The sequence below is a fragment of the Neolamprologus brichardi genome, chromosome 2, assembly GCF_056152115.1.
Source record: "Neolamprologus brichardi isolate AB-2024 chromosome 2, ASM5615211v1, whole genome shotgun sequence".
NCBI lineage: Eukaryota > Metazoa > Chordata > Actinopteri > Cichliformes > Cichlidae > Neolamprologus > Neolamprologus brichardi.
Window position 1 is genome coordinate 5,241,490 of NC_142105.1, and position 18,935 is coordinate 5,260,424.

The window sequence follows — 18,935 nt, forward strand, 5'->3', positions numbered from 1 at the left end:
GCTTCAAGTGTTAGTAACACACCTAGCAATGAGCTTAACCAGCAAAACAATCTGTTGTTGAACTAGCACATAGCTACATTAAAATAATGATAGTGTGGTTCACAATTTTTTATCAGTTATTACAATTTCTTCTTGAATAATTTGCAGAGCCATTGGCAAGGTATCATAGGGATATGGGGACCATAATTAGACTAATTGTTTTCAAAGACATTGTCACAATTACTGCAATTATAAAGCAGAAGTAAACAAATTACTCTTGTTGGGTTTTCTTTGAAATTGGGTGTTTATTGATTAATAAAAAACCAAAATGTTACAGAAATCTGACGAAACTGCTGTATGGAACGAGTCATGACCTGCATAAAGACTAACAGTAAATATCAACTGATGGTTCCTTTCTACTGAAGTAACGAAAACCAGAACAAAACATTATCTGTGTGGAGACTGCATTACCTGAAACAGATATAAACACGCCTGGATATCATATTTCCCACAGTTTTTCACAGTTAGAGACTTGACACCCTCTGTGAACTTGCATCTCTTAATTTGCTCACTTCCTTTACTTGGTGATTTACGGAGAAGACAAATATGTTTTATATAAATGTTGGGCATACAGTAGCTACTGTGACCTCATCTACTGGTTTATGGATTGATAAACCAATGGGTTATCTTAGATTATTTGATGGGTAACTTGATAAAATTGTTCCATATTGCACAAACACCATACAGAAGGTTCAGCGTTCAATGGTTCAAATTAATTGAGGTGCCTCTTAGCTGACTCTTAGGTGCCTGCATCTACATGCAAGTGTTACTCAAAGATGTCAAACCTGCATGCTAATAAATCAGCCCATCTGTGGTTATCTCAAGGGGGACAGTTAGCTGTCTAGACCAAAACAATTTGTAGCAGGATGTAAACATGTTTATTTCTGGAGTGGATCTGAACATTGGGTCCCAAATGGCCACTTGAGGAACTGCAACTTAGGCCACTTTTGCTTTGGCTTAATTCTTCAGCCCTTAAGGCTGCAACTTCTACAGAATCCATTTCAAAATTTTCTCTCACCATCTCTCTGGTTGAAAATGTGTTTTCTCTCACAGGCAAGCTATTCATTAACTTCCTTTTATGGCTCATTTTGACACGTCCTCCAACTATAATTTAAATTGATTGGAGCCGGTAAAGTCTGGTTAGACAATTTTATCTGCTTCATTTAATCACATCTTTCATATTCAAATTGGAATTTAATCAAAGGTAATCACAACTGGCTTATCCTGGGAATATTTAGTAAGTATTTTATTAATAATTGCCCACCTGTTCATCCCAAAAGTCACTTTTAAAGAAATTCTGCTTTCATTTTCTTTTTCTCTCCTGCTTAACGTCATGGCTTACATAGTCCTCCAGCAGGATTGTGTTGTTGTTCTTCAAAACAGCTCCACTATTGACACTTTTGACCATTTGTTTATCTTTCCCCTTTCTCCTCCATTGCTCTAGTGCTTGGTGTGGTTCCTGAGCTTTGCCTGTGCCGGGACCTGGAGCTCGACTGTGACGGGGCTCATCTTCAAGATATCCCAGTGGTAGCAATGAATGTCACTATGATGTGAGTAGAAAATAACCCCTGTTTTTCTTCAATACTTTCAAACTCAAGCAATGTCCACAAAGACAGTCATCAGCAGCGATTACTGTCACATCTTGCGAGAATTTTTGTAGCAGACATTTGCCACTTCAAACATCACTTGCTACTGTGAATACCTGTCATTGCCACAACTTGAAAGGTAAAAAGTGAAAATTATTGCCTGAGACATGGCACTCAAAGAACTCAAATCTGTTGGACAATTCTCCGAGATGGTGGTAGAAGTAATCATTTTCTGGGCAAAAAAAGTTTTTTAATTTTTTTTTTCTTTTAATTTATCCTTTACATGAAAGTTAAGTTCAGTAACATACTACTTTAAACAAAATATTTATTTTTATTTTTATTTATATTTAAAATATGGCCTTTTTGATCAGTACAATGTACAACATCCAGAATCAGATCAACTATGCTACCATAAGCCCAACACCTATGTTACAAATTTAGCCTTGAAAATGTGACATTAAGACAACTATAATGTATGTGGAATAAATAATAAAAGGCTCATTAATCACATGTCCTCACAGACTGACTGGATGGGTCGCAAGCACACTCATTTATAGAATTCCCTGTTCAACAGTTATTTTGAGTGGACCAGCTTCTAAATATATGACACATACAGCACATCTTAAGGTGTGAGTGTATATTCTGAGCATATTAGCAGTAAACGTGTTGCAGTCATTTACAAATGTCAGAAGGTACAGAAAGTACAAAAATGTTAATAATGTAATACTAGTAATATTTCCATAATGTGGAGGGGCCCTTTTGCCAGATCTCAGCCCAAAAGAGCATCTTTGGGTTGTAGTGATCCTGGAGTTATACATTATGAAAGTGCAATCAATGCGTCTTTAGCAGCTGCTAAATGATGATGCTGTCAAAGTCTCTCAAAACTAAAATCTCAGAAGAGTATTTCCAGCAATTCCTTGAATCTATTCAATGAAAAAAAAGCATTTTTTTTTCTTTTTCCCCTTCCCTTCCTTCCTCTCCCCGTCCTTTTTACCATCCATCCATCCATCCATTCGCTTCCGCTTATCCTTTTCAGGGTCGCGGGGGGCGCTGGAGCCTATCCCAGCTGTCATAGGGCGAGAGGCAGGGTACACCCTGGACAGGTCGCCAGTCTGTCGCAGGGCCAACACACAGGGACAGACAACCATTCGCACTCACATTCATTCGCACATTCACACCTAATGGCAATTTGGATTATCCAATTAACCTATCCCCACAAGCTGCATGTCTTTGGACGGTGGGAGGAAGCCGGAGTACCTGGAGCGAACCCACGCAAACACGGGGAGAACATGCAAACTCCACACAGAAAGACCCCGGCCTGATGTTGGAATTGAACTCAGGACCTTCTTGCTGTGCGGCAACAGTGCTAACCACCGTGCCACCGTGCTGCCCTGTCCTTTTTACATAAAATATAATTACCATTATATAAACAATCATATATCTATGTCTATACATACATATTTATATACCTAAATAAGTATATACAGAGGAGGGGGAGAGGAAAAAACCCCCAAAACAAACAACCCCCCCCCCCCCCCCCCCCCCGCTCAAAAAAAAAAAAAAAAAAAAACAATACACCTGCCCAGACCAATGTATATAATCTTGGAGCAGATATGGGAGGAGGCCATACCTCCCAGTTTTACTTATTAGAGTAATCTATAAAGGGTTGCCTTTAACATTATCTCTCAATGAAAATTTAATAAAAAAGCAATTTTAAAGGCAAAGTAAGGGCCAATCCTGTTAGTAATCAAGTAATTTTGTAATTTTGTTTAGTTTTGTTTTCATTTCTTTTAATGGATTGTCAGTTCAAATAAATAACACTGACTTTTTGTTCTAATGAATCATCACCTCGCTTCCTTTCATGAACCCATTATAATTATCTTGCCCACTACAGGGCTATGAAACAATCTAACTAGGAGTCATAATTAACTGCTTGCACAAACAGCCTCTGGGAAAAGACGGTCTCTACTTGCCAGCTATCCAAGAAAAACAAAGTTAAAGTAAACAAAGTTAGAGAATGGTGCACCAAAGGTGATTGCGTTAATAGTAAGGCGTTTTCCCAAATGTGAAAAAACTGACTACTTCTGCTTGATAGAATAGTGTGTGAGAAGATGAGCTTTTAATCATCCTTTAATCCTTTAAAAGGCTTGGAATCAGCAGCTGAATCAGTTGGTCAGTTCAGGGTCTCTTGACCCTGATATGGTCTCTTGGCAGAATTTAAAAGACCGCTAAGCTGTAGCTTGTAATGTTTACAGATTAATGTTTCTGGTAACTGGCTTAGTCAGAAAAAGTAAGTTGGACATTATAGGGAGTTTTTGTCTTTTTATATGTATTTTATGTGGATAATCCAGTTAAGATATACATATTAAAATATGTATATCAAAAATCTGAGTAAATAAAAATGCCTGCTTTGTAATAAATAAATAGAATCAGCATAGTGATGTTATGTTTCATTTTAAATCGTTTTTAAGATTCACAGCCACAAAATCCCATTAATCATAGTCAGAAGAAACGTGCTCTCCAAGTGTCCAAAGGTGAGTGTTGCTTTTGGTTTCAAGCAATAAACATGTAAATGTCCCTGTCTCGCAGGTCCCTACAAAGGAATGGGCTTCAGAAACTTAGAGCGAACATATTCTTTAAGTACCAGAGCCTGCAGAAACTGTGAGTGTTCCATTAATTGTGGATTACATGCTATTTATGTTCTTTTATTGCATTTGTAGTCTTATTTTCTTTTCAAAATATTCTTTTCTGTTTTTTATATTGTTTGTTTTTTTCTTTAAAAATAAAAAAGCTCCACACACAATAGATCAGGTGCTATAACCCTAAACTATTCATTGAGTAAAGCATCTTCACTCTACCTTGACCTTGGCAAATGCAACAAATAAGCATCACATCTATAACGCTGGTATGTGTAAGCTAAGAGGACTGCTGGGAACATTGACAGACGTTTTTTTCTGCTTTGCATACAAATTCATTCATTGTCGACTTGTATTTTTTATCAACCTCACACAGTCACACTGACAATGGCAACATGAGAATAGGTCTTATCCCTCGCCAGAAACCATTTGGTTGGTAGCTTTTGCTGGACTGAAAACTTCCCTGAGATGCGTATAAACAAACATTAGAATGAATTGCCGCGTGTGAAAACACAAGACAAAACACAACTGTCAGCAGGGGTTTGGGGAGCTCGTAGTGCGCAATATAAAGGAGTATTCCTGGAAGAGATTATCATTATTTGATATGAATGATTTCATTTACGCAAAAGGTGCACTTGAGCAAAGGCATTCGGGCTTTATGGCTTAGTATGTCTGTTTTTTTTTCTTATAGCTATCAAGTAAAAATAAAGAAAATATTTTGTGCTTTATGTATGGATAGATATCTCCAGCACAACAAGATTCAAGATGTGAGTCCTGATGCATTTAGAGGGCTGTATAACCTGACAAGACTGTAAGTTTGTTACATTTTTGCTTTACATGTAATTTGATACTACACACTCTGAGTTGCATTGGTTTCTTATCTTTTCTTAAAACGCAGAAAAGCATTAGTTCACTTGCAGTAGTTACTTTTGGCAACCTAGCACATCCTGCTTCTTGACATTAACAAGTAGGGCTGCTCTATTAATCGAATTTTAATCACGATTACGATCTGGGCTTTCAACGATCATTAAAAATGACTGAGCCGATTATTAGCCCCTCCCTCGTGCTTTACTCTCGCGCTGCTCCGTGTGGAAAATCGAGCGCACCTCTCTGCATTTCAAACACGTGTCACAACAATTAAGAGGACAGAAGCTCGGCAGAAGTTATTTGGAGAGGAGAGTGACTGCCGTTGGTTGAAAAGAGAGGTAAAAAAAAACTTCAGTGGTGTGGAAACATTATGGGTTCGCGGAGTCAGACGTGGATCAAGTAGACACAGTGTGTAAACTTTGCTACAGTGTCGTAGCTGCACCACAGAGCAACACTGCAAAGTTCACTAAACATAGATGTTTACATTTTTCATTTATTTTTTTATATTGCAAACATTTGCACTGTTATCAGTATTTGCACACTATTTTATATTATTTTTTGACAATCTTTAAAGTCATTATTCAATACATTGTTATTGTTAAATAAATATCGTCAAATAATCGAGATCTCAATTTCAGTGAAAATAATCGTGATTATCATTTTTGCCATAATTGAGCAGCCCTATTAACACGGTATGCTTGTATATGAACATTCACTTTAAGAGGATAGATTATATAAACTGACCATTGATGAACTGCTTTTGGCAGGTCAACACCACTTACAAATTGTTATCAGCATCCGGTGCAGGTAACCTTCCATTGTCTTTCTGTATGTAGATATCTGAGCAACAACAGGATATCGGTTTTAATGCCTTGGGTGTTCAGGGATCTGCACAAACTGGAGTGGTTGTATGTATCCAGCTTTTATAACACATATCACCTTTTATTTCTTCTTCTTGCTTTGTGGGTTTTTTTTTTTATTACTTTCAGGTATGCACGTCAGTGAATGCAGTTTTGTGCAAAACTGTTGTTTGTTTTTACTCTAGGATTCTTGAAAATAACAACATCCATCAAATATTCCCCACGACCTTTTCAGGACTGAACTCCCTTGTTCTATTGTGAGTCATTATTTTGACTTTTTTCTGCTGCAAAGGCTTTCAGATCATCGAAAGTGGTGCTATTAAGAGTCCTTGGCAGCTACGAGCAAATGAGTGTTCTTTCTTTGAACTTTAAGAGAAAAGCCTTCCACCTTGTTTCATTTTGTCTTGCTGATTGACAGGGTTTTGTTGAACAACTCTTTGACAAAGCTGGATGACATCTGTCGAGAAATGCCCAGACTAAATTGGTTGTAAGTAGAATGTCAAAAGAAAATCGAAACTTCTCCTAACATACAAGTGCCAATTTGCGATCAATCTGTTCTTTGTGAGCAGTTTGGGTGAATTTGTCTGTGTTCATTTGATAATATGTTGTTGCAGGGACCTGGAAGGAAATCTCATTGAAGTGATTGGCAATGCCTCATTCAGCTCATGCACCATGCTGACAGTTCTGTAAGTATAAATCTACATAATTTATTACATTGCTGAGGTGCAGTCTTTGCATTTACATTTTTTCTTTTGCTGCAGTTCCTGTAAGAGGATTGCAAATCAACCTTAGTTTCATACAAATTGATGAACTGTACTATCCTATGTGTGGGATCAATTCTGGCAGTTCATTAAATGGGATTAAGGTAGGAAAAATAGTCATATAATTCTTTCTGTGTCTGTTGCCTGTCTCCAGGGTTCTGCAGCGAAATAGGATCAGCTACGTACATGAACAGGCTTTCTCAGTCCTGCAAAAGCTTGGAGAATTGTAAGTAAAAATATTTTGCACAAACAAACTTAAAAAAAACTCAACAAAACTCTCAGGATTGTGCCAAAAAAAGCTGAATTGAAGCCATGTAAGATGTGGATTTTGAAGATTCATTGTGATTAATGACTCAAGAAGTTCCAAAAGAACAGAAGGAAACGACAGCATTTAAAAACACTATAAATGCTCTGTTCTATTAAAAAAGCACTGAAATAGCCAGATCTATGCTTTAATCGCTTCCGAAGATTATCCTAGACGTCATTAAAACCGTCTGTAACATCTAAGATACAGCAGCTTCCTGTCTAAGAAGGACAAACTTCAAACACTGCTCAGTGCAATAACCGACATCATTTAAGGACGTGTCTAATAAAGTAACATTTAGGCTGAAGGGTTTGTAGAAAACCCCTGTGGAAAGGCAGGGTGCACCCGGGACAGGTTATCAGTCTCATAGAGACAAACAACCATTCAAGATAATATTCACTCCTGTAGCCAGTTTACAATCAGCAGTTAATTACAATCAGCCGTCCTTGCTGCTCCATCTACTTGACTAACATCTGCATAGACCACTTCAGGTCTCACTTGTATTCTGATACATTATGGAATTTGCACAGGTGTCACATGAATAGGACTGAGTGATTTAGAAGGAAATTTGATTGAGACCAGCGGTTATAATTGAGCATTTTAGAGTCATGTTGATGATACATGAACTTCACATTTTTATTGTGTCTGTGCTGTAATTCTAACAAGCAACAGTCAGTGGCTTTAAATGTGGAACTTCCTAATACTTTTTGACAATGGAAATTTGATCTATATAGCACATTTAATTATATGTAAAGTTCAGAAGATATAAACCCAGTGTAGGTTTTATATGACTTAATGCAGTGAAAACAGCAAAATAAAGCCCCCACACCAATGTCAAAATCATGAATAATCAAAATCACTGACTTTTATCTGGTATTGTTACAGTAGCAGTGTGGATAGAAAGAGTTAATCCATGACTGGGAAACCTCCTGTGTACGGTTAACATCAGTTAGTCTTTAATTCTCTTCAAAGACTGTGAGTTCAAACATCCAGTCATCCACCCATTCACACACTGGTGATGGCAGCTACATTGTAGCCACAGCCACCCTGGGGCGCACTGACAGAGGCGAGGCTGCTGGACACTGGCACCACCGGGCCCTCTAACCACCACCAGTAGGCAACGGGTGAAGTGTCTTGCCCAAGGACACAACGACCGAGACTGTCGGAGCCGGTAACCTTCCGATTACAAGGCGAACTCCCAACTCTTGAGCCACGATCGCCCCAGAGCCACATAAGAAACCACTTGGACAAAGACATTTACATTTAATGATGAAGAGGGATAGTAGGTTAAATATATAATGCATTAAAGCCATACAACCACAACATTCACAGTGGTAACACTGAATCTTCAAAATAGGGTAACTGTGAATGTATTATATTAATGCAGTCTGGGAAACCTGCTGTGGATGGTCACTAATGAAAATCGTGGCTACAACAACCTACCATAAGCATAGTGTCAGTATTCAAAGGACTTTACATTTTTTGTTATTGCTGTTTTTCAGTTTGCCTGTCATTCTATCCACCCCCTCTCCCCTAACAGAGTTACTGAGGGTGGATCTTCCTTTGAAGATCTGTATGCATCCATCAAATGCCCAGTGTTGTACATCAATATTTATTCATTGTTCTTTATTTTTGGAGAACTGATGTGGATTTGTCTGTGCACACAGAGATCTATCCAGAAACAGACTGGCAGGAATCCCTCCGAATCTCTTTGTCTTACTTGAGGATTTGCTCCAGCTGTGAGTTCTCTTTACACAAATACCCACAGACACATAGTTCTGTATGCGGATACATTTCCCATAGCCTTCTCTATGGCTATTTATATCTTTGTAGTCATAGAGAATGACAACAAACTGACAGTTTGTGATTTTGCAAAAACTACACATAGTTTCATGTTTGTACAAGTATATTTTCAATGAAAAGTGTGTATACAGACTTTGACAAAACTGTAGTAAATTTTGCTGGGGGGGGGGGGGGGGGGGTTGTACTACCTTTTAATTTTTAGAACTTGTGTAATGATGGAAAATTGCAAATTGCAAAAATAATATATGATTGTATCAGTTTTGAATTAATGTTCTGTGAAGGGGTTATGTACGGCTGGTTAGTTTAATATACAATGACAAGTCATAATTTATTGAGCAAGTACATGTTATGTAAGCATTAATTTTATGAAGAGTTATTAGAAGCTGAAGCTATGAAACACATGAAAGAGTGAAGTATTTACCTTCTTTTAATTGAAAAATGATAAAATGGTAATAACTAAATTGCTCAAAAAATGCAAAAGACAATTCCCTTATAATAAATTATAAATAGAAAGGATAATATCAATACTACAAAAATAGTGTCAAACTGTGGTATAGCATCTTCCTGCTATACCAGTCAGACAGTCAATACACTGATTCTCTAACCACTAATAAATATGCTGGTGGGAGGATAACAAGATAGAAAATGAACAGAGGAAGGACACACCTTTAAGATGTGAAGCAGGAGGTAATGTGACAGTATGACAGGAAGATAAACATGTGGGAGGCAGCTGACATGCATAAAATGCTTCTAGACATATTTAAATGTCACTAGTGTTCTATTTGTTTTCATGAAACTGCATCACTGAAGATTGCTGTGCTTTGTTTCCGTCCTCCCATGCATAATGTACAGTGAACTGTAATTTCATTAATCATTTATGTGTGTGTGCTGTTCATTGTTGCTTATTTTCCCCTTTTTTCTGCAGGAATATATCATACAATCCCATCATGGAGCTGCAAGTTGACCACTTTGATAAGTTATATAAGTTAAAATCATTGTAAGTATTTGGTGGTGCATCCCTGATAACTTTAAAATTTAAAAAAATCAATGTTTAGCATTAAATAAAACTGAGTTAATCAATAAATTGATATCAAGTAACCACACAAACTCGGTTTAAATCAACCTTTTATGTAAATATACTGTTTTTTTATTCTAATTCATTTATTTTACTTTCATATTGATCTTATCTTATTGATCTTATTTTTCATGTTGGTGCCTGTCCAATTACTTTGGTCAGCTCCAGTTTTTGATTTGATTAGTTTGACTAGTTTGAAGAAGGTTATCATTTTTTAATGTTTTTCCATTTTTGAGAACCTCAGTATATTCTGCATATTGCTGTTTGAGACATTCCGGCAAGTGATTGTCATACTTTTTCTTCATACGCACAAGCTTGAATTCACAAAAGTCAAAATCTAAATAAACAGAAGACTAAAAATGTCTCTTTCTAGTAGAAATGTCCCCCATTTAGGCCTTGAAAGGCTATTTACCAAGAAGACAATTTGGTGAAAACACGTTTTCACGTTTTTGTGTACAAAACAAATCAGCATGCTGTATTGTGTGTGGCATCAAACTAAGACAAAATCATCTTTATATTTGCTAGGAGCATAGAAGGAATAGAAATTGGAAACATTCAGCGAAGGATGTTTGAACCTCTCAAATACTTGACTCATATGTAAGTACTCCATTGTGATGCTCTATGTTTAAACAGTAAATCCTTATTGTTCAGTCTGGACTGTCATAGAGACAATGTGTTACTCACACATAGAAATATTATCCTAGTAATGAGCTTTGAGCTAGCCTTGTTGAGACTGTCAGACTCCTCTTCCAACCAGGAGATGATTCAGTCAAGCTTAGTGTAATCCTTCTTTTCTGTTGCTAAAACAACTCAAGATACATCCATGTAAGTCCTGAAGAGATGCAACAAGACAGAGAACATGATAAGATGAATGCCTCTTCACCCTTGGATACAGTCACAGAGATTCTTTAACGTTCCCTTTGTAATAGTGCTTCATACAAGTTTTAGTAAGTGTCAGCTGCATTCAAATCTAACTTATTTTGCACAAGTAAAATGCATTTTAAAGCAGCAGTGCTCAAGCTACTTCATTCATAAAAAATTTGAAATATGCCAGCACCCTATCTTAGACATGAATGGAATAGCATTTTTATTTCACAAAGAAATTTAAAAAATAAATTTAAAGTTGCATCTCTATTTGAAGAAATTGTTGCACCTATTATTCAGAAAACTCCAGAAGTAAAGCAGTGAACTGTTTTCAAAAGGAATGTTTCTTTATAAGAGTGCATTTCCATAAAACATGTGCATTGCAGGGACTTAAAAAAAAAACATTTAATTTTTTAAATTAATTAAATTAATTAAATTAATTTTTGAACGTCATGATTTGATCGCAATTTAATTGTCCTAAAAAGGTCATTCCACTTTGGTTTTGAAGAGCGAGCACCAGCATGTGTTTGACATTTGAGAAATGTGAAACTAATATTGGCCAATTATTAATTTTGCACTCAATTCATATTTTCCTGGATGAATTCTAATAGCACTGAGGATGCTCTGACTTCCCAAATAGAGACTACTGTCATTACTCTGTAAATTAATGCCATTCCTTTAATCCTTTAGCAATAAAATAACTGATTAACATATAGTAAGCAGATTAACATTGTAAGGACAGTAGCATGTTCACTTTGACATTTAGCTATGGGCAATATTGGAAGCTGGAAAATGGTTTGATTTGTTGAAATGTCATTTTTAATTACTGTAAGCACTAGAGCAGGGCAATATGACCAAAAATATTTATCACGATATACATTTGAAAATTTGCGATAACGATATAACTGACGATATAACTGACACTAGACAAAATACTTTACAACTCCACAACTTTATTAGTGCAAAAAAAATATCAATGTATTTTCACTTAAACAAGCAGCTGTTTTTTATGTGCATTAAAGTTATATAAAAATTTAACAGGGCAAATGCAAATTCCCTGCTGATATTATGTTGAAGCACAGTACGTATCACTCCGCGAGGCTGCTGCCTACGATAGCCGCAATGCTCCGACAATCCATCAAGCGGTGCGGCTTCGTAGCTTAGCAAAGTCGTACTAAAACATTTGACAGATTTTTGAGCGCCGTGTACGACATAAAATCGTTTCGAGGTCAGTAAACACAACCAGAATTCATACATAAGGCACACGGGATTATAAGGGGCACTGTCGATTTTCAGAAAAATCAAAGGATTGATTTTAAGTGTGCCGTATTTTCCAAAAAATAGTTCTTTGTTGTGTATCTGATGGACGAAAGCTAAACCAGTTCCACCACTGAAGTTGCAGCATTTTTACAAACCAATTCTGGTTCATCCGTTTCATTCAACGATCTGCTTTCGCCCTTCTCATTCTCCGTCGTCAGCACGCTTTTTCCGCCTTGTGCGTATGAAAACAAAGGCACTGCGCATGCGCGTTTTACCCATATTCTATCGCAATATTTCATTTTCTTATCTTTGCCCAACATTACACCGGTATTACCGTGAACAGTATGATATGGCCCAGCCCTAGTAAGGACCATAAATGACATGTCAATTTCTATACAGGGGTTGATGGTGGGAGATGGGCAGATAATTCAGCTGAACAAACCCTTTAATTCTTTCTTTGGATAAAATGATTACTGTTAAACTTTTGCAGGTCTCCACCTGGGTAGAAAGATAAAAGCACTCATTTTAATTTAAGTTGGCTTCTTGATTAGGTTCACCACCTTTAGAGTCTCACAGCTTCGGGTGCTATTATTTCCATATAAAATTGGCACTTCAGATCACCAGAATACCCCTTCTTGTTTTATTCCTGTCTCTTATTTCTGCACCTGCCAGCATGTATAAAAAGAAAAGACATTTACAGTGTGGTATTTTCCTGTTGCCTTGATTGACCCGGAACCTTTTTGGTTCAAATAAACAATCTCCTTTTGTCTGTTGCTTAACCTTACACTTTTTTTTTTTTTGCATGATTACAGCTACTTCAAGAAATTCCAGTACTGTGGCTATGCTCCTCATGTGCGTAGTTGTAAGCCCAACACTGATGGAATCTCATCCTTTGAGAACCTACTGGCCAATATTGTGCTGAGGGTCTTCGTCTGGGTTGTGTCTGCTACCACCTGCTTCGGCAATATCTTCGTCATCTGCATGCGGTCGTACATTCGCTCAGAGAACAAACTACATGCCATGTGCATCATCTCCCTCTGCTGTAAGTCACGTTACTACATTTAAAGTGGAAAACTCGTATAACTTTTACTGGCTACAAAGATTTTATTGTTTGCTGTTGCAGTTTCTAGATTACAACTGACATATTCTTCCAACACTGTGTCCTTCTGATAGCCTTGAATGTCAAAGACAGCACAAAGCATGAAATTAGTTTCCACCGTGCCTATCACCATGTTTCAATAATAAAGGTTTAATATTAAATACACTGGCAATCCTCATGAATACTACTAAATGCAAAAAGCTGGCAGTTGATTAGATAAGATATTCTCATCATCCAAAGAAATAAAAAGTCCTTAAGATAAGACATGATTAACATGATATGTAAAAATAGTAAATATATATTCAAACTTAACTTTTGTCATAAAACTGATTTTATATATGATGCATACTAAGTGGCAAAAATCAGTTTTGACTGAGATACAGCTGAACTACACTCGCCAGTCACTTTGATGGGTTCAGCTATTCAACTGCTTGTTAACACAAATCAACCAATCACATTGCAGCAGCTCAAGGCATGTAGGCATGTAGACAGGTTGACTCAAATAGACATTCGCTATAACCAAGGTATCGTGCATTTCTAAGTGCACAACAAATCATTGTTGCTGATCATGCTGACCCATTTACGATCACAGTTTAGCATTTTCTTTTATCTACTCACAAAAGGATAACAGTCCATGACACACTATGTCACAAAGCTCAAAACATCTCAAACTGGTTTCTTGAACATGACAGTAAGTTCACTTGTTCTCAAATGGCCTCTACAGTTACCCGATCTCAGTCTGTTAGAGCACCTTGGGATTGGAATGGGGAAACCGCATCATGTATGTGCAGCCAACAAATCAGCAGCAAATCTGGTATGATGCTATCATGTTGGTACAGCCTAAACCCTGAAGAATGTTTCCAGCATCATGTTGAGTTTGTGCCACAACAAAGTAAAGCCGTTCTGGAGGCTAAAGAGGATCCGACTTGGTTTAAATTAGATTTAAATCTCTCTTTTCTTTTCAGCTTCAAGGCTCTTTATTTGTCACATGCATAGTTATACAAGTATAACACACAGTGAAATGTAGCCTGACACGCTCCTCGACATGTGCAAAAATGGAGGGGTGGGGGGTAGAGGAAGAACAATATATATATATATATATATATATATATATATAGTATATACATTGGGTGAATGTGCAGTAGTAGCAGCAAGCAGGTGAATTCTGTACATTAATATGAATAGACATCTGACTATTTTACAGAATAGACAATATAAACATATTTAAAATTAAAGGAATTTGGAATGTACATTGTGCCGATGGGTTTAGAGTGTCTGGAAGAGAGTCCTGTCTCAGTCAATTATAGATGATGTGAGAGGGCGGGTGTGTGTGTTTAGGGCCCGGGTAGCTTGGGGATAGAAGCTCCTCTTGAGTCTCTCTGTCCTTGCCCAGATGATGCGGAACCTTCTACCAGATTGCAGAAGTTGGAACAGTTTGTTGCCAGGATGGGTCCTTCAGTATCTGCGCTGCTCTAGTCCGGCATCTCCTGGTGTAGGTGTCCTGAAGCCAGGGGAGAGCAATCCTGCAGCAGTGTTCTGCTGTACGGATCACTCTCTGGAGAGCTTTTTGGTCCTTCACACAGCTGTTCCCAAACCACGATGTCATGTTCTGTGTGAGGATGCTCTCCACAGCGCCTGTATAGAAAATCCTGAGGATCTTTGGAGAGACCCTGAACTTCCTCAGTTGTCGTAGGTGATACAGGCGCTGCCTAGCCTTTTTGGTCTGGACCTGAATGTGGGCAGACCATGTCAGGTCTGAGGAGATGTGGACACCAAGATACTTGAAGGACTGCACCCTCTCCACTGGAGCTCCATTGATGATAATGGGCTTGTAGTCTCTGTGCTGACTCCTTCTGAAGTCCACCACCAGCTCCTTGGTCTTGCCGACATTCAGCTGGAGGTGGTTGTCCTGGCACCATGATGCCAGTTTCTTCACTTATAAAGCATATAGTAACGGCTGGATCAGGTGACAAGTAATGGATCAGGTGACATGTAATCTTTAGTTATTGTTAATCTTTGGCTTTCTCCCACAGCATGTCTTTGTCCTATCTTCCTCGCCTTACCGGTAACCGGTCGCAACTGATGTCCTGAGCCAAAGCCAGAGCTGTTAGTATAAAGCTGTTCACGTGTTTTGTGGTTTCAAACACAGTGGAAAAGTAAATCCAGTCTTTTTGTGAAGTGCACTGGTGTGTGAATGTCATATGAGAACTGTTTTCATTAGCAAGTAGATTTTTGGCCAAAGAAAGCCAAAAATGAAGCTTATGATGATGAGAAAAGTAAAGCATTTTAAATATGACTTATTCTTTGCTACTTTTGCTGAAGAGTTTAAAAAGAGTAATGCAAGCAGGATGTGTTTGCATATTGCTTTTAATATGGCTATTAAAGGAGCGGAAAGAGTCAAGGAAGAAATGAACCAATAACAAAGTAGAAACATGAAAGTGTTGAGTCATCCGTACTTAGAACTGGAACAAGACTTGACATGAATTAATTATGCTTGTATCAGCCATTGCCTTTTCCTAAGAAAGCCAAAGTATTCATTTAAATAATCTTTAAGTGACTTTATAGGAGCCCCATCTCACAGTCGGCAAGTTTAATTTTCTTTCTATGACACATTATAACATAAAAAAAACCCAAAAACATACAAAAGAAAACTTAAAAGCAGTTTTTAGTTATTTTATTCCAGGTCCACAGTTAATGCCTTCTAAAGAGCTTTGGTCTGATTCAGCATCAAAAGAATTACTAACAGGACTAAGGAGGAGGATTTGAGTAATGAATTCACCAAACTATCAAAGAAATAAACATTAATCCATGACTGATGAAGCAGTGGGCAATTCATCAGAGGATATAAGTTGTGAATTAAATCACTAATTTAAGAAAAAAACATTGTGAAAACTTTGAAAATAGAATTGAAACTAGGTATAAAAGAAAATAACAGATGGGGCTTGTAGTTATCTTTTAGTTTCAGTTCTTTTTCTCTCCAAGAGTTTCAAGCATGAAACAATGGTTGGTGTACGATGCATAGTCATGTTTTGTAGATCAAATTCCAATTATTCCAAGAAATGGAGATTGCACATTGAACAGTCTTTTAAGACAGATGTGTAACGTCTCAGCTTCCTTTTTGAACTTCTAACCTTTTGTTAGTCAAAGGAGCTTGCAAAGAAAAGCGTCTGGACTGCTATAAGTTGCTTGAAGACGTTTCACCTCTCATCCAAGAAGCATCTTCAGTTCTAAGGTCAAATGGTGGAGAGTCCCAGATATAAACCTGGTGGGAGTTTCCCCCCACAGAGGGACAAAAGGACCCCCTGATGATCCTCTAATCGCCTGAGCCAAGGTGTGAAAATGGGTGTGGGTCACAATCAGCCAGGGTTTCGGGTGAATTCATTGTGAAACCTGGCCCCACCTTATCATGCGAATTCCTGAGGTCAGATGGCCCAGGGTGTGAGTGGGCGTTAAGGCGTCTGGGGAGGGAACTCAAAACTGGATTATAGATGGCAGACAGTTGGTGTCGTAAACCACCGCCTCTGTTCAAAGATGGTCGCTCACAGTGACATAGATGCTTCTTTCACTCCTCTTTCAAACCATCTGTCCTCTCTGTCCAAAATGTGAACGTTGGCATCCTCGAAAGAGTGTCCTTTGTCCTTAAGATGCAGATTGACTGCTGAGTCTTGTCCTGTGGAGGTGGCTCTTCTGTGTTGTGCCATGCGCTTGTGAAGTGGCTGTTTGGTCTCTCCAATGTAGAGGTCTGGGCATTCCTCGCTGCACTGTACAGCATACACCACATTGGAGTTTTGTCTTTCGGGTTTTTGTCTGAGTGTGTTGCTGGGTCTGAAATGCACCGGGATGTCATGCTTGAAGAAAACTCTCCTGAGTTTTTCTGATACACCAGCTACATAGGGGATAACAATGTTGTTGCGTCTGTCTTTCTTATCCTCCCTCACTGGTGTCTGATCTTCTTTTCTGTGCCTCTTTGCTGACTTTATGAACGCCCAGTTAGGATAGCCGCACGTTTTGAGTGCTTCCTTTACGTGTGTGTTCCTTCTTTTTCCCTTCAGGCTTAGAGGGAACATGTTCTGCCCGGTGGTGTAGGGTCCTAATTACTCCAAGTTTGTGTTCCAGAGGGTGATGGGAGTCAAAGAGGAGGTACTGGTCCGTGTGTGTGGGCTTCCGGTAAACCTCGATGTTGAGGTTGCCATTCTCTTCAATGTGCACAGCGCAGTCCAGGAAAGGCAAGCTCCTTTGACTACGATGACCTGGATGACTGAGAACCTTCACAGACATAACCTTTTGTTAGTTTGTTAGTTTTGAAGAGAAAGTTACATGCTCTCAAGAATTTCTGCCCTGAGGGGGTACGCACAAGTTTTTGAGTGCATTGTCTACCTCCTCACCTTACTTGCAGCAAGCTGTAATGGGCTCATTACAGCAACCTAACAAAGAGACCCACTGCTTCTTGAGTGAAGGCTGTGAAGTGTATTTTTCATCAGTTGTCGCAAGGGGTGACAATCAAATTCCACACTGAAAAACGAACTTAACTAAGCAACACAAATTTGAGGTTTGGCCTTTAAATGTTGCTTTTTCTAACGTTTATATAAAGAAAAATGATGTACAGTAGGGTTCGAAGTCTTAACAAGAAGGGCACCTCAGTGTCAACTAATTCATTTGTGTAATATACTGGGATGTTTATAATTTGAGCTATTTGCATAAGAGGTATTTTGTTATGTTTTATAATATTGTAATATAGACTGTAGTAATTACTTTAGTTTATTTAGTTACTGTTCTTACTGTCTTGGAGCAACTGTGACCACATCATTGCCTCTGGGATTAACAAAGTATTCTTATTTACAAACTCTAGTAGGTCTAGTGATGATACCTATAGTTTTCATTTGTTTAGACTTTTTATCATAAAAAATATTGGCTCCGCAGCTTATATTTACATTTGTAATCACATGAATATTTCGAACCCTGGAATCTACAGGTTTGTACAAAACTTCATATCCCATATTATACCATCTCACAACATCCACAAAATGTTTCTTGTTTTATCGAGAAGGTTTGGTTTTCTTAGTCTTCAAATGCCCCCACAAATGTTCCGTGGGGATGAAGGTGGGTGGCTTATAGAGCAAAATCCGTGACAGTTGATGTTTCTTCTTTCGTAGCTCTCGGAAAGCTTGTATTGTGGTCATCATTCTGCTGCTGTATAAATTCTTTTCTAAAAAACAGGAAAACCAAAAGATGTCTCTGATAAATGAAGTGTTGCTGTTGCAAATAGAACACTTTTTCCAATCAGAGAAATGCTGGTGAATGTTAATATATCCCCCAACTGTCATAGGAACTAATACTAATGCATTTGTGGTGATTGGAGTCTTGCTTTTTCTTCAATAGCAAAATCTGTATCTGTTCATTTTTTCCCCCAACTCTCAGTCTACTGACCCTTATTATTGATCTTCTTATAGTCCGGTCACTCTAATTCCATTTGATCGTGCTTTGAATGTAAATAAGCAGTTTTACCAGTGCATGTAGAATGCCATAACCTCTTCAAAGGTTTTACTCTAATCATCATTTCACACAGAAAAAGGCCTTCTTTACTTTGGATAAAATCAATTTGACTTTGGACACGTCCATTAGTTGATACTGTGTTTCCTTCTATTAAAATGTTGCTCACTGATACTTGCAGTGTGCTTACTTATGTTTTGCTGGAAATCTTGAGCAATGTCTGCAAGTTCATTTATTTGAAAAGGTTTCTCATGAATAGATCAAATCCACTTGTATTACATTTGAATGTTT

At 37.9% G+C, this 18,935-nt stretch overlaps 1 protein-coding gene across 1 annotated transcript in view; it reads left to right on the forward strand.

The window, feature by feature from the left end:
- The window catches only part of rxfp1 (relaxin family peptide receptor 1), a 76,330-nt gene that overhangs the window by 53,638 nt on the left and 3,757 nt on the right, over positions 1–18,935 (forward strand). Inside the window, exons 4-15 of the mRNA XM_087852394.1 lie at positions 1,484–1,589; positions 4,215–4,286; positions 5,001–5,072; positions 5,965–6,036; positions 6,174–6,245; positions 6,407–6,475; positions 6,603–6,674; positions 6,904–6,975; positions 8,721–8,792; positions 9,782–9,853; positions 10,457–10,528; positions 12,868–13,097. Coding sequence (XP_087708520.1) covers positions 1,484–1,589; positions 4,215–4,286; positions 5,001–5,072; positions 5,965–6,036; positions 6,174–6,245; positions 6,407–6,475; positions 6,603–6,674; positions 6,904–6,975; positions 8,721–8,792; positions 9,782–9,853; positions 10,457–10,528; positions 12,868–13,097 — 1,053 coding nt within the window. The remainder of the gene's footprint in view (positions 1–1,483; positions 1,590–4,214; positions 4,287–5,000; positions 5,073–5,964; positions 6,037–6,173; positions 6,246–6,406; positions 6,476–6,602; positions 6,675–6,903; positions 6,976–8,720; positions 8,793–9,781; positions 9,854–10,456; positions 10,529–12,867; positions 13,098–18,935) is intronic.